The sequence below is a fragment of the Myxocyprinus asiaticus genome, chromosome 24 (genome assembly GCF_019703515.2).
Source record: "Myxocyprinus asiaticus isolate MX2 ecotype Aquarium Trade chromosome 24, UBuf_Myxa_2, whole genome shotgun sequence".
Classification (NCBI taxonomy): Eukaryota; Metazoa; Chordata; class Actinopteri; order Cypriniformes; family Catostomidae; genus Myxocyprinus; species Myxocyprinus asiaticus.
In genome coordinates, this window is record NC_059367.1 from 37,467,704 (window position 1) to 37,488,647 (window position 20,944).

Sequence of the window (20,944 nt, forward strand, 5' to 3'; positions counted from 1 at the left end):
AAAGCAATAGTTCACCCATTTATGAAAATGTTGTTGTCATTTACACAACCTCATGCCGTTCCAATTATGTATGACTTTATTAGTCTGTCAAACACAAATTGAGATGCTAGGCAAAAGGACAGCCTCAATCATTATTCACTTATTCATTAAATAGAAAAAGGATTCAGTGAGAATGGATGGTGACAAAGACTTAGATACTGGATAACACAACATTTATACAGTTTTACAACATGAAATGATGACAGCTTTCATTTTTGGGTGAACTCTCCATTTAACTTTATTTACTTGTGTCATATATCATGTCTGCCTATTTCTTTTGTCATTTACTCTTTAAATTCATAATAGAGACTATTTGTTATTATAAAAATGACTGTTTCCTATACATTCTGCACTCATTTACTTGCTCATAAACAAATTTTACTGCAGTTTACTGTTGAATTTACTGTCTAGAGTAAATGCTTTATGGCCAGGAGACAATTGAGTCATCCATGATATCACCTGTCAAGTGACTTATGACAGCATTCCTTTAGGATTTTACTGGTGACATAACAAGGTTTTTGTCATTAAAATGCAGTCCCAGTGTTGATGAAGTCTGAATGTAAAGTCTAAAAAAGCTTAATTTTATGATTATTATTTTTCTTTTGGTTGTGGTGAATCTGCTTGCCCCTTGAAGCGTTTGTGTTATGCCTTAGTGTAAATAATGTCAACTGAAAGTAATTGATGGTACACTGGTAAAGCTTAAAAATAGGTAAACAATAGGTGCAAGTGTCAACTTCCAGTGGATAGATCGACAGACAGACAGACAGACAGACAGACAGACAGATAGATAGATAGATAGATAGATAGATAGATAGATGGATAGACAGATAGACAGATAGATAGATCATTAAACATGCCATTGTATTAACTTAGCCAGCCCTAAAATACCAAAACTGAAACAAGAACTAAATAAACATGTACTAAAAATGAAAACTAAGCTGTAACAATGCATGTCATGCATGGAGAACTATGAAAACATCACTAAATGGAAAGGACAAATAATATATATATATATATATTTTTTTTTAGAAAAAGACAACTAAATAAAAAAACTCTAAACTAAAATAACTCTGATTTGCTGTCCTATATGATGCTTTCAGTATTGTGATAACCTTGGTTAAAATTTCTGCACTGATCTTCATAAATCCTGTTGTCATGAGTTAGAGATCTGATGGGGGATTTCAGCCTTTAAAGCATCACAAACAGTAACGAATATGTTCTGTCATGAAGCATTCAAGACCTCGCAGGTGTTAGCCTGTCTCTTGCCACCTCAATTTGTCTTTTACTTCCTTTCTTGCTTATTTAGATTGACAGATAAAATCAGCTTTGCTGATCAGTCTATATGCGGCTTTCCCTTTTTATCCTGGGGTGAAGCCAGCTTACTTCAGACCACACAACCACAGAAACCTCACCACATACAGTCACTAACCTCAGACTCTCTCTGTGAGAACATAACCACAAACACCATAAATCTGATTCCACAACTGTGTCAAGATCTGGACTCCTTTGTCAAATGCCTTGTTTGTATAATAAGTTCATTTGGGAAAATGTCATAGTATTTCATAAAATACTGATTGAGCTGCCCAAAAGACAAGTCATTTTCAGAAAGAGTCAAATGATCTCAATTACCATGTGAGGTTTCTGAACACCTGTGTTTACGGAGAGATACGTAAATAATTTTTTTCTCTATGTTGAGTGTTGCAGCACTGTATAGTCAAAGATGTTAATGTACTAAAATGTACAAATTCCTCATGAGGTGTTAACAAACAAAGTTTTATATTTAACCCTGATATATGAAAGAATTGTCAGAAAAGTATAATTTTTTTTACATTAAACTGTTTTTATTACCATTAAAAAACTATAAAAAGAAATCATAAAATATTTTTTATGTATCATATTTGATATATTGGCTTTAAATGTCATTATCCTCCTGAGACCCAGCAATTCATTTTTGTGTAGGACATTTGTTATTTTAGCTTTTCTTAGTCCATACATGCTACAGTGGTAAATCTTGGGGTATTATCAGAGGACTCCCTGGGCTTTTCAGGGATACTAAATGTTTGAGAGTTTTGCCATGACAACTTCCTCTCCTTGATCTATAAATATGGATTGAAATGTATCACAGTTCAATTCAGCACATCAAATACAATATGAATAAAATATTCTGTTTTCAATAAACAATTTTTATCATATATATTTTATGCACCAAACATTATATTGACATTTAAAAATGGGAAATTGTAAAACTTTTTTCACTGGGTCTCAGGAACTTATGGTAAGATGACATCATAATAGCTTGTAATGTAAAATAATGAGATATTTATAATGACAAAGCGGGCTGCATATATGAAAATACACAGAAATATTAGTTCACACTTTAAATATATCTTATAAAATATATATGTCAGAAATTTCAAAGCTCTGATATTTATTAATTTTTATTTTTTTATTTCTTTGTGGGCATGAATGGAATGTAATGGTGACTGAAAGATATGCTTCAAAAGCCTGTTGTATCATATTTGAAACATGGATTTCAAAGGGGGGTTTTCAATAAAATAATATACAAAATTTTAACCAAGTTATTTTCAGCAAACACTCATTTTAAAATATCAGTAACAATATAATTATTACTGTCACTTTTACTTCATTAAAATAAGCTGTCGTTTATCCCAACATAAGAGTCACTTTTCGCATAAGTCCGCCGGCATTTTAAATAGATTGATTGAAACATTGAAATCACTTTGCTTTTCACAAATAACCACTAGATGTTGCCATGTGGAACTTACAGTACATACCATAGGTTGTTTGGCTCATAAGCTTGAATAGAGAGTGAAACAGGAGCTGTCAAACATTGTGTATCATATTTAATACATACAGCATTATAGGGTTAAAGTATTATAATACAAGCGTTTTCTTCAATAACGCAATCTGATTAAGTTGGATGTCTTTGATAAGCATAGTGGTGCTGTCCTGAATTTTTCATAAGTGGTGCTTGCCACACTGGGAAAAGTGGTAACCTACAATTGTTACCATAAGAAGCTATTTCTACCTGAAATAACCCTAAAACTTTTGTTGGTGTAACCTAATGTATTTAGGTTGATTAAGCAATGTTAAATAAAGCACATTTAAGGTTAACATTTTTTCAGTGCAGCTTGATGAGGAAAGGTATGCTATTACTTTTTCAAGCAATCAGGCAAGTTTTGCATGGTCAAGTGCCACTCATTTTCTGAAGAAAATATACAAATCTACTGTAGTTTTGTGTCTAAATGCTCACTCCAGGCAAGGTTTTAGAGACCCATGCTGTCTTCTAAAATTAGTTTTTAAGATTTTAGGAGTTTATGACTTGGGATTTCTTGATTTTATTAGCTTTTATGATAACAGTCACAACAGCTATATTTGTGGTGATGAGAATGTAACCATACAGATGTCAGGAGTGGGGGGACCAAAAATAATAATTTTTGAAACAACCATTGAAACATTAATTTCAGCTGTCCACTAATCTGAATATTGGAAGGGGGGCTTGTCTGTGGTGGCTATGGCCCTAGATGGAGATGAATGATGAATGATTATAATGGTGGTTTCTTCTGTTGCGTCAGGACTATGGTGAACGCTGCCTTCACAGAGATCCCTGAGGGAGCCTTTTCCCATATGCACCTATTGCAGTTCCTGTAAGTACTTCACCAAATAATCTTTATCTTTACTATGTATATACGTGTTTAAAGGTTTGTGTATGCCAGAGCAGTGTGTATTGTGATGTGTATCAGTGACAGAACCCCCATTTACAGACTGCCCACATGCACACAACAATGAACTGTCTGTCCTCCCAGTGCATGAGAGAGAGACAGAGAGAAGTTTGTTTTCAAATGACAGCATGCCAATTCTTTAGTCAGTGAATCACTGACTATATATATATATAGCATACAGTATAAGGATGTCTGTATTAAAAATCTTACTTTGTTTTCATAATCATATATAGTACATGTTCACTGTTACCAAGAAAACCCTCACAGCTTGTTCTGTTCCTTGCTACAATAATTTGAATATCGCAATCAGATGTCATGAAGCAGAAATGGTCTGCTTGGCTATCTCTGTGTGTGTAGTACCATTACCCTGAGTGTGTCTGAGACTGTTGCTGACCATTAAGCAAGATGTGTTTTCAGCCACAGACATTCTTTGTGGGTTTATATTTCCAAATATGGAAGTGATACTTGTTTTACATGGGGATCTTTTGGGCAATGCTGCTTCTAAATGCTTGTGATCTACTGAACGTGGTTCTTCAACAAATCATACTTTTGTACACTACTTCATAATTTGAACATTTGGTGAGCTTTTTGCAGCAAAATGTTGAAGGAATGTCCAGTTGAAAAAAAAAATCTGTGACATGTTGTTAATTATTGCAAACAAAAATAGCATTTACAGTTATGCATTTACAATATAAGTCTATGGGGCAAGGCATTGCTCGAGATAAATGTTAAAGTACACTGGCATTAAGGTGTTTTCAGTGATTGGAACTTATTTGGATAGCATTAACCATATTGAAAGCAAATGCACCCAAGACACATTGTGATCAGATCACTGAAATCACATTTATAGGTGGTCAGGGACGAATTCACAGACAATGAAGGTGTTAATGTTAATGAGATTTCACTATCCGCTTACAACTACGTAAGTAATATAAGTGCCATTTTTTTTTACCATTTTGCGTGGTTAAATGGGAGCTTTATCCGATCACACTGAACATGACCATGTAAAGCTAGTAAAAGGCAACTTTTGCCTGATATGCACAAGCAGTGCAATGCTCCCTATACACATATTACGCAGTATGCATAGAGCACCAACTCCCTAAGGGGGCACCATCTTATCTTAAAGGGTAACAGAAACTCCACCAGCTGCCCTTCCTCACACATTATATGTTATTCATGGACCCAGTAGTAGTCACGGAACAGAGACGATCGCCTTGTAGCTCACAGCAAATCAGATATCACCTCGCAACAACTGTGATCATCCAGACACCTGTATAATTTCTTTAACATGCCAAAAGTACTCTTGACTACACCACACATCTGGATATATGCCAGGTTATAATGCTTTTCGCCATAATTTGATCACTATTTCATGAATTATTGAGGCCATGATCGATAGAAAATGTACACAAATGTCTCTTTTAAATAAAATTACATTTACCGCCTGCTTTCCTCTGGCGGTAATAGCGCAATGTTTATTGCATTGGGTAAATAGCATGGAGTTTTGTAAATGGAGTGCAATCCATAATGAGTCTAGTTTATAGAGAAGGAGGTGTGTTTGTGCAGAAAGTAATGACAATGACTTAATTTAAATACTGAAGACGCAGCGCTATTTCAGTGCTGATTGCGTCAGCTTAAATTAGATTGTGGGTGGTTACTGAATAAGATGCAGGTTTTAGTGCTGAAATACCATACCCAAAAGTGTCAGGAAACATGAATGAGGAACCTAATGCAGGAGAATTTAATACAACAAAACAACAAATCCAAGAAAACCAACAAGGCACAGAAAGTGACAATACTGACCGAGGCAGGACAGGAATAGACTGAACATGATTAGAGAAATCAAAAAACGATCTGACAAACACAAAAGGTAAAAGGAACAATACTGTATATTGAGGGAAAACAGGTGATGACAGTGAATTAAACAAGGACCAGACAAGGAGGTGTGGCCTGGGGATACAAGGAGGAGGAGAGAAGGGAGCACATGGCTGACACAAACAAACACAAAGCCAAGTGCTCACACACAAAACCAAATACAAACCCACCAAAACAGACAGAAAAGGAGAAGCAGTCCAAACAGGATTGTGACAGTGCTTCTCACTTGATGGATCCCTCTTGGCGTCAAAATCAGATCAGATCTTCAAAGGGGAAGCTGACGAGGCCAAGCAAGGTGGCACAGGAGGAACAGACCAAGGGAGGGAGGGTGGGGGAAACCAGGGGGATGGCACCAATAAAGCAGGAGACCATGAGGGAACCGGTGGAGGAACAGGAGACTAGGGTGAACCGGGAGACCAGGATGGAACTGGAGACCAAAGTGGACCTGGGAACCAAGGTGGAGCTGGCTGAGGAACTGGGAGCCAATGTGGGCCAGGACACCAAAGCGGAGCTGGTGAAGGGCCCAGAATCCAGGATGGCCCAGGAGGCCATGGTGGAGCTGGTGGAACAGACCAGGGGAGGGATGGATGGGAAACCCCAGAGGACAGTTTAAGAGAGGGGGTGGGGTCCAGCGGCAGGGAAGCTGGCTCCAGGTCAGGGATGAAAACTCGGCGGCGGCCATTGGGGTGAGGTCAGTAGCGGCGGCATCGCTGCGGTGAGGTCAGGAGCGGTGGCCACAGAGAGGCCAGGAACAGTGGCAGCTGCAGAGAGGTCAGGAACGGCTGCAGCTGCTGGGGAGATGACTGGGTCGCCGGTCACAGGGGAAGGGACTAGTTGGCCACTGGAGTGCTAGAAAGGACAGGGTCTGCTTCGGCCTTCGGCAGAAGGGGATTGGACCGGATCACCGGCGGCCACAGAGGACTGGACAGGGTCTGCAATGGCCGAAGTGAACTGGACAGGGTTGGCGGCCAAAGGGGACTGGAATGGGTCAGCGGCCGAAGGGGACTGGGCAGGATCAATGTCGGCCGCCACAGGGGACTGGTCAGACTCAGTGGCTGCTCGCAAAAGGGGGAGTTGTTGGTGGCCAACTGGGGAGCTGCAGTGGACTCGCACTCCTCCTTGAGAGCTGCAGTGGCCTCAGACCCCTTCTGAGGATCTGTATCGGGCTTGGACCCCTCCTGGCACCTCCTGGCGAACAGCTGCGAGGAAGGGCACCTCTTGACAAACTGCGGTGAGGACAGGTGCCTTCTGGCGAACTGTGGCGAGGACGGGCACATCCTAGTGAATAGTGGCAAAGACAGAGGCCGGTGGCTGGGCCCACAGTTGACCGACAGGAGCCGGCAGGACCCACCTAACTTAAACGATCTTCCCATGGCCCTGGCTACAGCTGTGGTTACTCTGCTAGGACTACTGTGTAAACCTGGAGGTGAATTGACTTTTTCATCTACTAAAAATCACAGTGGGACCAGTTGCTTAAAAGCCATTGTATAAATGGCTCAGAAAAGAGAAGTTAGTTTTGAAAAAAAATAGTTTTGTTATTTGATTAAATGACATTCAAAGATTTTTAAGTGTGATTTTAATATCCACATTTCTTTTGGAGCCACTGTTTGTAAATACAGCTCTGAGGTATTAATCATTCCCTTCACTGACATTGGGTCTAAAATGTAAGATACATTTTTTGACATACCTCAATGAAACTTTTGATTAAAGTTAAACTATCTCTAATCTCTCTCTCTATCTTTGTCTCTCTTTCCTTTTGGCACAGGCTGTTGAACTCAAACACATTCTCTCTGATATCTGATAATGCATTTGCTGGTCTTGGACACCTGCAGTACCTGTAAGTCTGTTTTCTTGTTGCTCTAAAATGGATGGATACATGCACAAATGACCACATATTCACCACTGGTGGGACCAAATGTAAAAACTTCTTATAAGGGGCACTCAGAATTGTTCCCCTTTATTAAAAAAAAAAAAAATGTATTAATGAGTATTTTAATGAGAATTTATACACTTTATATACTGTACTTTGCATTTTTCGATTGCTGGATACTAGCACAAGTGATGCTGAATCAACAAATGAGGATGTGCCAAATTAAAATATTATGTATTTTCATTACATCATTTCCTATAAATAAAACAGATGCCAAATACGACATTCCTTAACACATTATTGAAATGTCATGTTGCCATATTGATCATTCAGTCAAACAATTTCTTGACTTTATAGTTAGTTTGAATGAAAATTTTAATGATTCAGAGAGGAACGCTTTGAATAAATGCTTTGGTCAGTGTGACTTTGGGTGTGTGTGTGCCTGTATCTCTCATCTTTATGCAGGCTGTGCTGTTTCCTTTTAATCCTTCTTAAGATTCAGGTAGCGTTGTCTTCCAGATTAAAGCACAGCCAATGCAGTGACTGCAGAAAAAGAGTGAATGGGATAAAAGAGAGCGAAGGGGAAGGACCTGCAATTACAGAAAGCTTTTAGCATTAATGAAAACTCCCACCACATCAGTGTCATTAAGCTAAAAGCTTTAACAAGACAAATGCAGCAGGGTTTGCAGAGGCAGGCAGGCATTAATTGCCTTCCTCAATGCTGTGACACATGAATCCATCAGGGAGCGAGCGGGCGGACAGCATGCCGCCCCATCCTTACTGTTTATTACAATAGAAATGGAGGGAAAGAAGATGCCACTTGATCAATACTCTGTCCTAATATTTTATCTCGCTCCACTCGTAAATCTTTTTAATGACTTTACCTGACTGTATTATCTACAAGTATTTCATTATGTGGCTGTCTGTCAAATGGGTAGTTGGTTGAATTAGTTTGCAAGCCTTAAATTATTCATTTAATTCCCACATTCTTATTCTTTAATTTTTCTTTCTGGCCCTTCTTTTTACAGATTTATTGAGAACAATGACATCCAAACCTTGTCCAAACATACGTTCAGAGGACTAAAATCCCTGACTCATCTGTACGTATTGACTCTCCCATCTGGCTTACACTAATTATGTAACACTGGAAAAAGTGCCCAACTTAGTCAGTGTGTAATTTGTACAATAGAACTTTACAATAAGATTCTATACATTAACATTAGTTGATGCATTAGGCATCATGAACTAAAAACATTTATTTATCTTGGTTATTGTTTATTTATAAATATACTATTGATCACAGTTAGTTCATGTTAAAAATACATTAATAAACAAATGTTAACATATACTACTTTAAATGTTAAAACAGTTTTAGTATATGTAAAAATTAGCATTAACCAAAATTGATTAATGCTGTTTAAAAAATGGATAGCTCCAACCCTGAATTGTGATTGGGTTATACTGCATTTTTCTTTTGTTCTAAATAATAACTATCATTTAGAGTAGTTGTCAATCAATATAGGGTTTTTAGTCACAACACAAATGATTTAACTTTTATATTGGTAACATCCATAAAATTTGGTAACTTGCAATTGTTTCCTTAAAGGGATAGTTCACCCAAAAATGAAAATTCTCTCATCATTTACTCACACTCATGCCATCTCAGATGTGTATGGCTTTCTTTCTTCTGCTGAACACAAACAAAGGTTTTTAGAAGAATATTTCAGCTCTGTAGGTCCATACAAAGCAAATGAATGGTGGCCAGAACGTTGAAGGTCCAAAAAGCATATAAAGGCAGCATAAAAGTAAACCATAAGACTCCATTGGTTACATCCATATTTCCAGAAGCAATATGATAGGTGTGGGTGAGAAACAGTTCAATATGTTTGTCTTTTATGCTATAAATTCTCCTCCCTGCCCAGTAGGTGGCGATATGCACAAAGAATGTGAATCACCACAAACAAAAGAAGAAGAATTTGAAAGTGAAAGCGGAGATTGATAATAAAAAATGACTTACATGTTGATCTATTTCTCACCCACATCTATCATATCGCATCTTAAGAAATAGATTTAATCACTGGAGTCTTATTGATTACACTGACGCTGCCTTTATGTGCTTTTTGGAGCTTCAAATTTCGGTACCCATTCACTTGCATTGTGAGGACATACAGAGCTGAGATTTTCTTCTTAAAATCTTTGTTTGTGTTCAGCAGAGGAAAGAAAGTCATACACACCTGAAATGACATGAGGGTGAGTAAATGATGAGAGAATTTTCATTTTTGGGTGAACTATCCCTTTAATGAGCTATTTGATCTAACCCTTAAAAATTGTTTTGTTGTGGTAAACTAATTTATACTGGTTGATTCAGTGATGTTAAAAAATATATTTTTACTTGAATCAAACCAGTTAATTTAAATGTTCCCATGTGAAGCACATTATTAGGTTAACATTAAGTCCATCACAATAAATAGATGACGATATGCCTCTCTGATTTACATTTTCTCCTCTCTTATCTCTCCCTGTGTCAGATCTCTTTCCAACAACAATCTACAGGTTCTTCCCAGAGATCTCTTCAAACACCTAGACATCCTCACAGACCTGTATGTACTCTTTCGTTCTTTCAACAGGGGAACATTTTGTATATCTTTTCATGGTATTTCTCTCTTCACTCTTTCCAGAGATCTACGAGGGAACTCGTTCCGTTGTGACTGTAAGATCAAATGGTTGGTTGACTGGATGGAGAAGATCAACACCTCAGTTCCAGCCATATACTGCGCCAGTCCTTTTGAGTTCCAGGGCCGACGCATCCATGACCTCACCCCGCGTGACTTCAACTGCATCAGTGCAGGTAAGCTCAATTAGTCGATCTAGTGCATAATATTTAAGATCAGCTAAATCTAAAAGCTATCTGAAACTGTTATGAAATTTTACCTCTGTTTATGTAAAGATAATTGATATTTGGCAAGTTGACATTTTCAAGGAGTTTCAACTGTGTCCTGCTGTGTGGCATGCTCAATTTCATTTAAAACTTTTTTAAACAAGATTATTCAAAATTTTTAAATAGATGAATACAGTGACAAGACAGAGTATGTGAACTCTTTGGAATTACCTGCATTTATGTATACATTTGTCTTAAAATCTGGTTACAATAATGAACAAACAAAATCTGTTTGAACTAATAACACACAAATTATTGTATTGTTATTGTACATATTGAATAATGTTGTGGACCATGCTTCACAAAAAAGAGATCTCAGAAGACCTACGATCAAGAATTGTTGCTTTTCTTAAAACTGGAAAGGGTTACAAAGTTATCTTGAAGAGCTTAGATATTCATCTGTCCACAGTTAGACAAACTGTCTATAAATGGAGATGATTTAGTACTGTGGCTACTCTCCCTAGAAGTGGCCGTCCAGACAATATGACTCAAAGGGTACACCGCAGAATGCTCAATGAGGTAAAAAGAACCAGCTAAAGACTTGAAGGAATCATTGGATCTGGTTAACATCTCTGTTCATGAATCTACTATACTGAAAACATTAAACATGCATGGTGTCCATGGCAGGACACCACAAAAGAAGCTGCTACTTTCCAACAAAAACATTGCTGCATGCCTGAAGTTTGCCAAAGATCACCTTGACACTACACAACACTATTGGGAAAATGTTTTGTGAACTGATGAAACGAAGGTTCAATTGGTTGGGAAGAACACGCAGTACTACGTATTGCGTAAAAAAAGGGCACAGCATACCAACATGAAAACATCATCCCAACAGTGAAGTACGGTGGAGGCAGCATCATGATTTGCGGCTGCTTTGTTGCTTTAGGGCCTGGACCACTTGCCATCATTGAGGGAAAAATTAATTCCCAAGTTTATCAAGATATCCTACAGGATAATGTCAGGGTGGCTGTGCGCCAGCTGAAGATCAGTAGAAGCTGGGTGATGCAGCAGGACAATGACCCTAAACATAGAAGTAAATCCACTACAGAATGGCTTCAAAAAAAAAAAAAAAAATCCACCTTTTGGAGTGGCCCAGTCAGATCTTAACCCAATAGAGATGCTCTGAAATGACGTCAAGAGAGCCGTTCACACTAGACATCCTAAGAATATGGCTGAGCTGAAGCAGTTCTGTAAGGAAGAATTGTCCAAAATTCCTTCTGAACATTGCGCAGGTCTAATCCGCAGCCACTGGAAACGCTTGGTTGAGGTTATTGGTGGCAAAGGAGGATTGACCAGTAATTAAATCCATTAAATAATTAAATATTTTTCCACAGCACTGTGAATGTTTAACGGGATATGTTTAAAAAACATGAAAGATTATAATTGTTTGTGTGTTGTTAGCTTAACATTGTGTTTTGTCTATATTTGTGACTTTGATGAAGATGAGATCACATTTGTTGACCAATTCATGCAGAAAACCAGCTAATTCCAAAGGGTTCACATACTTTTTCTTTCCACTGTATATATCTTAATTCTTGTGGAATTTTTGAATGTTTAAAAATTCATTTTTCTCAAGCTTGGCCATTTAAAATAGTGATGGCAAAAATGTTTATTAATGTCTTTGCATGTCTGCATTATTTAACAAAATATCTAACCAGTTTGCCTTACTATACTGTAAACAGCACAAATATTTTTTAGCAAAAAATAAATAAAACCACCTGTGGTTACTATGCTAGGACACCTGTTACCTTGAGGGGAACTGACTTCATGCATCCACTAAAAATCACCTTGAGATCAGTTTGCTAAAAGCAATTGAAAAAAAGGCCTAGCATAATTCGTTACACATACCACTTGGTGTAATATTTTGTTATGAAATGCAATTAAATTCAAACCTTTTAAGTTTGGTTTAAATGTTTTTAAAAGTATCCAGATTCTTTTGGGGGGCACTGTACATTGTAACCTAAAATCATGATGTTGAATAAAAAACGTTAATGGACATGTTATATGTTAACTACTCATTTGCAGAGCTTTGTCACATTGTTCGCTGGAATAATACTCTTCCTCAAATCATTGCATTTACTCTGATATGAAACCTTTTATTAATCCAGATTTTGCAGTATATGAGACATACTCCTTCCAGTCTCTGTCTGTGGAGTCATACGAGTATAACGATGACCAGTATGTGGTTTTTGCTCAGCCCAACACTGGAGTCTGCACCGTGTTTATTTGGGATCATGTGAACATGCTTTTCAAGACACATTACAACATCACATGTAAGTCAAGAACTACAGAGCTGTAATTAGATTTTTTTATTGCTTACTTGTTTTATTAGATAAAAACCAGTACAACCAAGTCGGTGGACTTTAATCAAATTAATTACATGCTGATTAATTAATCAAATTAATAATGATAACTTATAATGATATAGACAGTATATAGGCCATATATATTGCGTTATTGTGGCAGATGAGTAAATTATTGATTAGATACCACAAAAAGTGGCTTTAGAAGTAAATATATTGTTTGTTTTTATTCCGATATTACTGAACATGAGCCTACTTTTGACAGCAATCCATTTTATAATTGAGATAAATCCATTTTGTGATATTTTTGTTTGTTGGTCTATGAACATATGAATCACACCAACACTTTTGGAACATCTCACTGGTTTTGTGTCAAATTTAAAGTAGACACTTTGTGTCTCAAAGACTTTGGTTTCTTGAGGCGCGCTGACCCCCAGCTGCCCTCTTCCTATATGGCTCGTAAAACTCGAAGTTACATGTACTTCAAGATTGAATTTCTGCGATAGAAAATAATTAATGTTATTTTGGAATTTACTATTTAATGATTAATGTTGTAAATTTTTTAACGTGCTATTTTTATATATATTAATAACACTAAGTTTACACGTTAAATCGACAGTCCTAAACATAATTTTTGGTGGTGTAATAATAGTGTTTGGTGCCAGTGAAATGGAAGTGATTGTACATTTCCATGTCTCACTGTTTGTGATAAGCTATAAGCTATGAGGGAATTTACATACCTTATTTTACAGTTATATAGCTATACGGAGAATCAAAAGTAAGCATCCCTATGCCCTACTCACTCCAAAGAGCCTTGAAGAGAACTCTGAAGGGAGTGTGGCATTAATGTCATGTACCATACGCTAACAGTGAACGTCAAATGAAACCTTCCATTAAACTGGTGGTGAAGGTTTAATGTGAACATTATGGGACAATGTTCACAAAAACAAAATCTACACCTCTCCTTTAATGTATGCCTGCATTAAACAGAGTATTATAGGTCTTTAACCAAAATGTAAAAAGTAATTTAAAAAATTTTAAAATAATCTACCTTCACCATATAGTTGACCCTTAGCTGATGCATGCCATCTAATTTAATTAGTGTTTTAAGCTAGATGTTTGAAACCAACATACAAATCCACCACTAAAGAAAAACACACATTTGTGAACTTTTGACTCAAAACCTTTTAGTTAACCCTCCTATGGTATTTAGATATTTTTTACCTAAATACATTTTCCTCATTTAATAAAAATGGTTTCAATACAAGACTTGGTGACTTTTCCTCCATTTGCAATCTAAACATTTAAAATAATAATAATAATAATAATTGGGCTTGATTCGATAAGTATTAAATGGTCGTAAAAAAAAGTTATATCTTTGGTATTCGTGGTCAAAATTGACTGACCATTGAACATTAATGGGAAAGACCAAAAAACAGAGCACTTTTTTATCTGTCAAATACAATCAATAAATCAGCTACAATACAGAAAATAACAGACATAAATTACAGGGTGAGACTCTAAAACATCCTCAATGCAAAACATACACACCCACTCTCACACAAACACACACAAATGAACTGGTGAGACTATAACACACTCGCAATGCAGAACACAGACACACGCGCACACACACACACACACACACACACACACACACACACACACACACACACACATGTTGGTGCAGCTATCATTATGAGGACTCTCCATAGACATAATGTTTTTATACTGTACAAACTATAGATTCTATCCCCTAACCCTAACCCTAAACCTAACCCTCACAAAAAACATTCTGCATTTTTAAATTTTCAATAAAACATCGTTTAGTATGTTTTTTAAGCGATTTGAATTATGGGGACACTAGAAATGTCCTCATAAACCACATTTATAGCATAATACCCTTGTAATTACCAGTTTGTAACCTAAAAAAAAGTCCTCATAAACCACTTAAACCTGCCCACACACACACACACACACACACACACACAGAATGAGGGCATCAATAAGTGGAGTGCTACACCCATCTTTTGGTCATTTTTGGCATTAAAAGTCATCTGTTGTTTTCCAGCTGATGATAGCAATCTGACACACTTGACATTATTATGCATTTACTTTGAGTTATTACATTTTTATGTTTGAAATATTGGTAGAAAAATGCTTATTCTGTGTCCTCTCTTTGTAACACCATGGTTAGGTGTGATTGCAAGCATAATGACATTAACTGCAAAAACTGACACTTCAAATAAATTTAAAAATGCTAAACTTTGACAAATAATAGTTTGATAATGTCTAAATATATATCCAAATGCATATCTTGTGATAAAATATAAAATAAGTTTACAACAAGCCATCAGACTACACAGTAGGTGGCTACAGCCATCTACTGGCTGTTACTGGCATGACATGGTTTTCAAGTCATGTTAGTTATATCTTGTTCACCAGATGGCAGAAATTTGCCTACAATTTATGTCACATTCTCATATTTTCTTCATGTTTCAATTTATATAAGTGTAGGTTCTGAATAAAAAATAAATAAATAAATAAATAAATAAAAATTCAAATATTTTGTTATTTGTATATGCAAATTAATTGTACAATTTAGAAATTGTAAATTTCTTTTGGAAATTTATGTAAATAACATCAAAATAGCATAAAATTGTATTGTTCTTATTTCAAGGAAGAAGAAACGGTATCATTATCATCATAAAAAAAAGGGTTACACATCTGACACTTCTGGTCAAAAATGACCGCGAATACCAAAGGGAGTTGCCATTTTACAATACCATAGGAGGGTTAATGAGATATATAACCCCTGTGACAACTTACCAGGTCTCCCCTACTACTCAAAATTATTGTAATTACCACTCAAGATGTCTCGAAATTCATATGTGTTATCTGCATTTTAGCTCGTTCTGCTGTCTATTGTAAATCTGTGGTTATCAACAACGATCTTTACATGGTTGTGGCCCAACTCTTTGGAGGATCCCATATCTACAAGTATGTCTATTTACACTTTTGTTTATATTATAGACTCTATTGTGGACACTCATATATTGTCTGAATATATTTAATGTTTACCATCATAATGTAGCTCTAGAGAAATATATTTTCTGGTCATTGTTTATTATTAGTAATTGATTCTAATACCTCAGAATTTATAAATTATTTATTTTCATATCAATATTATTATGACAACTGATAATGTTGTTGTTGTCAGATGGGAGGAGGGCCCATTGCGATTCGTCAAAATCCAGGACATTGACTCCACCCGTGTCCGCAAACCCAACTTCATTGAGACTTTCCAGATCGAAGGAGACTGGTATTTCGCTGTAGTCGACAGCTCCAAAGCTGGTTCAACCAGCTTGTATCGCTGGAACAATAACGGCTTCTACTCACACCAGTCTCTCCATCCCTGGCACCGGGACACTCATATTGACTTCTTAGAGGTAGATGGCAAACCTCGCCTCATACTCTCTAGCTCCTCGCAGCCCCCGGTTGTGTATCAGTGGAACCGCAGCCAACTGCAATTTGTCTACCATTCCCAGATCACTGATTCAGGTGACGTGCAGATGGTGAAGCACTTCTGGGTAAAAAAAGTGCTATATCTCTGCCTCACACGCTTTATAGGAGACTCAAAGATCCTGCGCTGGGACAACCAACGGTTTGTAGAGATTCAAACCCTACCGTCACGTGGGTCTATGGCTGTGTATCCATTCAGCGTTGGAGTGAGGCAGTACATTCTGCTGGGGAGCGATTATTCGTTCTCTCGGATTTATCTGTGGGACGACCTCACACAGAGGTTCCAGCCTTTCCAGGAACTGAACGTGCTAGCACCTCGAGGCTTTAGCCTAGTCTCTGTCGACAACAAGGATATTCTATTAGCGGCAAGTTTTAAAGGAAAAACTATGGCATACCAGCATCTAGTTGTGGACCTCAGTGCAAAGTAGGCTGCTGGAGATGTTGAACTGGGGTCTAACGGGCCATTCAGACCGAACACGTTCTTGTGTTACAAAAGCTAGACACAGCGGCACGCATAAAATAAAACACAGGAGTCTTAAGACACGCTTTACTTGACTGGGCGCTCCTGCGTGATACTCTTAAAAAAAACAGCTGGATTCGGCAGACTGGTCAATGACATCCGTCTAATGCATATTTATATATAAAAAAGACAGTGGAAAAGGTTCAGATGGACACAAAAACGCCTCCGGTGTGAACGGCCCTTAATGGAATATTGCGGGTTCAAAACAAGTTAAGCTCAATTGACAGCATTTCAGGCATAATTTTGATTACCACAAAAAAATGTAATAAAAAAATAAATACAAATAAAAATCGACTCATCCCTCTTTAAAAAAAAAAAAAAAACACAAATCTGGCTTACAGTGATGCACTTACAATGGAAGTGAATGGGGCCAATCTGTAAATGTTAAAATGCTCAGTTTCAAAAATATAGCCACAAGAAGTAAACAATATGCGTGTTAATATAATTTTAGTGTGATAAAATTGCTTACTAACCTTTTCTGTGTAAAGTGGTATCAAATTATGACATAATGCTGTAAACCCTAAAAAAAAATGTAAAAATTAATTTACTTAAATTATACACAAGTTTTAAAAGAAGAATTCATCTATGTGAATTTATACAATTATAAGCTTCACATTTTTGCCTTTAAATCCTCCAAAAATTGGCCTCATTCACTTCCATTGTAAGTGCCTTACTGTAACCTTGATTTTTGCTTTTCTTTTAAAGAAAAGGAGGGATGAGTTGAAATATTTTTTTATTTTTTATTTTTATTTTTTTTGTGGTAATCAGCATTATGCCACAAATGCTGTCGATTGAGCTCAACATGCATGAACCCAGAATTTTCTTTTTAGGCTGTAAATGTATAAATGCCAAGGATTGCAAAGGTCCTACATTTCTGCTTGCACACATTAATTAATTCTGTCATCACTAATTATCCTCACTGACACATTAGTTCACATTAGAGCCATTACTTACTGTAACAGTGACCAAATCCATCATTCACACATTGGACCTCCAAAGGTAAACATTTGCCATGTGTATTGCAATGTCTCACTCCAATAGGTTGTACATTGTTTAGCTGTTTAATATAAAAAAGTGAAATTCTATTTTTTGACAGATGTTACACCATGATTCATGTATAAGCATAAAGTGAATACATCAGCTAATACTTGTAGAATAGTATGTGTTTTCAATAAAAACAGCATGTACATTTGCTTTTACCAGTTGAGCCAGACTGTTAAAGAAATAAGGCTTTAGCTTTAAGGCTTTATCTATGCACAGATTATTCTCTGAAAACGCTGGATCATTGTAGTTGGAAAACAATATTTTGAATTACAAATTGGTAGCTATTTGTAAACACTCTGCTGTCATCAGCATGTACTGCAATAAACAACTATGGTAACCATGGAAATAAAGTTGAAAAATCTGTTTTATTTTGCACAGGAGTTAATTTGTCCCACAATCTGAACCATGCAGTTGTTTTTTTTGTTGTTGTTGTTGTTGTTGTTGTTGTTTTATGAAATGAATATTTTCTGGCTAGGTTCTACTTTGTCTTTATGGGAGGCAGCTTAACCGAATTGGCCTGACTGTTCTGCTTCTGCTGTTTTTGGGCAGTTGAACCAAAGGCAGAAGATGTTTGTTCTTCCTTTGATTTCTTGTAAATGTAGAAAAGTAAAGAATCAGGCCTTCTGCCACACAGCCTTGAAGGGGACACTTCTGTTGATTTTAGTTTCATTAAGGAGAAAGAATTCTTTTGGCGCTGAGGCACTTTTGGAAGATGATTGAAGCCAATATCTTCCTCCTCCTTCTGGATCAACTCTTGGCTCTGACGCACAATTTCAGGAAGATGAGGTATAGTATTATTTTTATCTTCCTCTTTCTTTCGCCTTTCTCCAGAAGAACTCTCCTGTCGCAAGTGATTGGTCTGCAGCACAACTTCTGGAAGCCTCGTATTGGCATTCTTATCTTCTTCTTTTTCCTTTGGCTTCCCTCCGGAAGAATAATTATTTTGCCGCAAACGATGGGTATGTGGCACAACTTCCTCATTTTGCTTGGTGTTCTCTATGGAGGAACCATTCTTCTGGAGCAACCGTTGCCTCTGAGGCACAGCTTCTGGAAGATGTTGTCCCAAGTTGCCTTTTTTATCTTCTGCCTTTTTCTTTTTCTTTTTCTTCCCCCCAGAAGAATTACTGTTGTGTCGCAAGCACTTCCTCTTAGGAACAACTTCTTGAAGATGCTCCAAGCTGCCATCCTCCTTTATATTTGTCTCCTCTTCAGAAGATGCACTCTCCTTGAGAAACTGGCTCTGAGGGTTAGATTCTTGAAGATTGCCTTCGGTTGTTTGCTCCCATATGCCAGAAGCATATGTCTGGTGAAAAATCAGAGATGCATCTTCTGTATGATGTATCAAGCAATTTTCATCATTCTTCTTCCTCCTTAAAAAATAATCAGGCTTGACCTGAGGCAACTGTGGTTTGATTGTTTTGTCTTTGCTTTGCCCCAAGCCTCTAATTACAGAGTTGGGGACATGACCATCAGGTGCCAATGGCCAGATGGGGACCACCTAAGAGAGGGAGAAAAAGGGTTCAGTACCATCTTGTATATAACATTTAAGCCAGTGCTCAAAATGGTAATAAATTAGGTGGTGATACTCTTGGTTGCATATAGGCCGTTTTGACCGCATCATCACGTAACATTAAAGACAGTTTTGTGTGGACTTTGTGACAATACAGAAGATATTTCTTATTAAAGGTCATGCAAGCACACATAATGAATTGCTGTTTTACATTGGATTGCCACAGACTGACGAGATTATTTAATTAAATGTTGCTTTTAAAAACTTAAAAACGTAGTTAATGCATCTACATTGTCATTAAAACTGTCTTGCCCTGTTGTGTGTGATTTCTAAAACTGTCACATGTAGGCTTAATTTTGTTTCTTTCCTTAAATGTGATGTATGTAACATTTTTTTATGTCAAAATACATTCTACTATCCCAGTTTATTGTTCATTGACAACTATAAGTAAGCCATTCGTGTGTTTACCTCACCCAAAAGTATAAACACTGAGCTTACCAGGCACTATCAAAACATTGATGTTTATATTTTGAGTGACCTGCTCAGCTCCACCCATCCCTTTCTAGCGCAACCTATAGCGTGATTATGGGGAATGGCTACTTGAACTAGCTGTTCAGCTGGGAGAGGAAAATAAATTTAGCTTCGCCTACAGGTGTTAAATCCAAAATTCGAAGACTTGCTAAAAGGCAGAGACAAAGAACGGAGGAAAACCACAGTGAACATTGGCGTCACATTTACAAGGTGGATGACACACAACACTTACCACCAGCACCAATGATGAGATCACTCAGGCTAACGGGAGTGCCAATAACAAGAAGTCACGCAAGTCTCTAATACACCACTATCTCGCCTAGGGCGTCAGAATGGTCAGAAACAGCGTTGTTGTTACGCTTACTAGTTACCAGAAGTACCATCATACCTCATGTGCTGGATCCCCCGCACCACACACCCAGTTGCCGTTTAATCCGGCAATGTAATCGGACGACCTGATTCCTCATCCACACTCATCCAGTGTGCATGTTTTAGTGGTATTTTTCATTACGACGTTAAACGCTTATCACCTTTTATTTAGTACCTTTTATTATTCTGAGTCTCTAGAGTTTACTCAGAATGGTGCCAAAAACAAAAAACCATCCAATGTGCGGCAGTTCTGCGGATGGAAATGTCTTGTTGATGAGAGAGGTCACCGGAGAATGACCAGACTGGTTCTTTCTGACAGAAATGCTACAGTAACTCTGATAACCACTCTGTACAATTGTAGTAAGCAGAAAAGCATCTCAGAATATACAACACGTCGAACCTTGAGGCGGATGGGCTACAACAGCAGAAGACCACGTCGGCCACTTTATTAGGACCATAGTGTTCCTAATAAAGTGCTCAGTGAGTGTATGCTTGGTTATCGCCAAAACTCTCTTGATTTTGTTCTAGATTAATAGTCGTTGGTGGTTCGGTTGGACTGAATGAATGCTGGTATTCTAGCAATGATGCCATGTAGTGCTGTCTCGGAAGCCTGTCGGAAACCAGTTTGCGGAGGTACCTTCGTACGCAATGCTGTCAGTGCTGTAATTCACTGACTA

At 37.3% G+C, this 20,944-nt stretch overlaps 1 protein-coding gene across 1 annotated transcript in view; it reads left to right on the forward strand.

Annotated features, from left to right (window-relative positions):
- LOC127415460 (leucine-rich repeat LGI family member 3-like) overlaps window positions 1-18,214 on the forward strand; it is an 18,723-nt gene extending 509 nt beyond the window's left edge. Inside the window, exons 2-9 of the mRNA XM_051654219.1 lie at window positions 3,636-3,707; window positions 7,423-7,494; window positions 8,556-8,627; window positions 10,056-10,127; window positions 10,206-10,375; window positions 12,577-12,741; window positions 15,681-15,771; window positions 15,992-18,214. Of these exons, the coding sequence (XP_051510179.1) occupies window positions 3,636-3,707; window positions 7,423-7,494; window positions 8,556-8,627; window positions 10,056-10,127; window positions 10,206-10,375; window positions 12,577-12,741; window positions 15,681-15,771; window positions 15,992-16,721 (1,444 nt within the window). The 3' untranslated portion in view covers window positions 16,722-18,214. The remainder of the gene's footprint in view (window positions 1-3,635; window positions 3,708-7,422; window positions 7,495-8,555; window positions 8,628-10,055; window positions 10,128-10,205; window positions 10,376-12,576; window positions 12,742-15,680; window positions 15,772-15,991) is intronic.
- The last annotated feature ends 2,730 nt before the right edge of the window (window positions 18,215-20,944 follow it).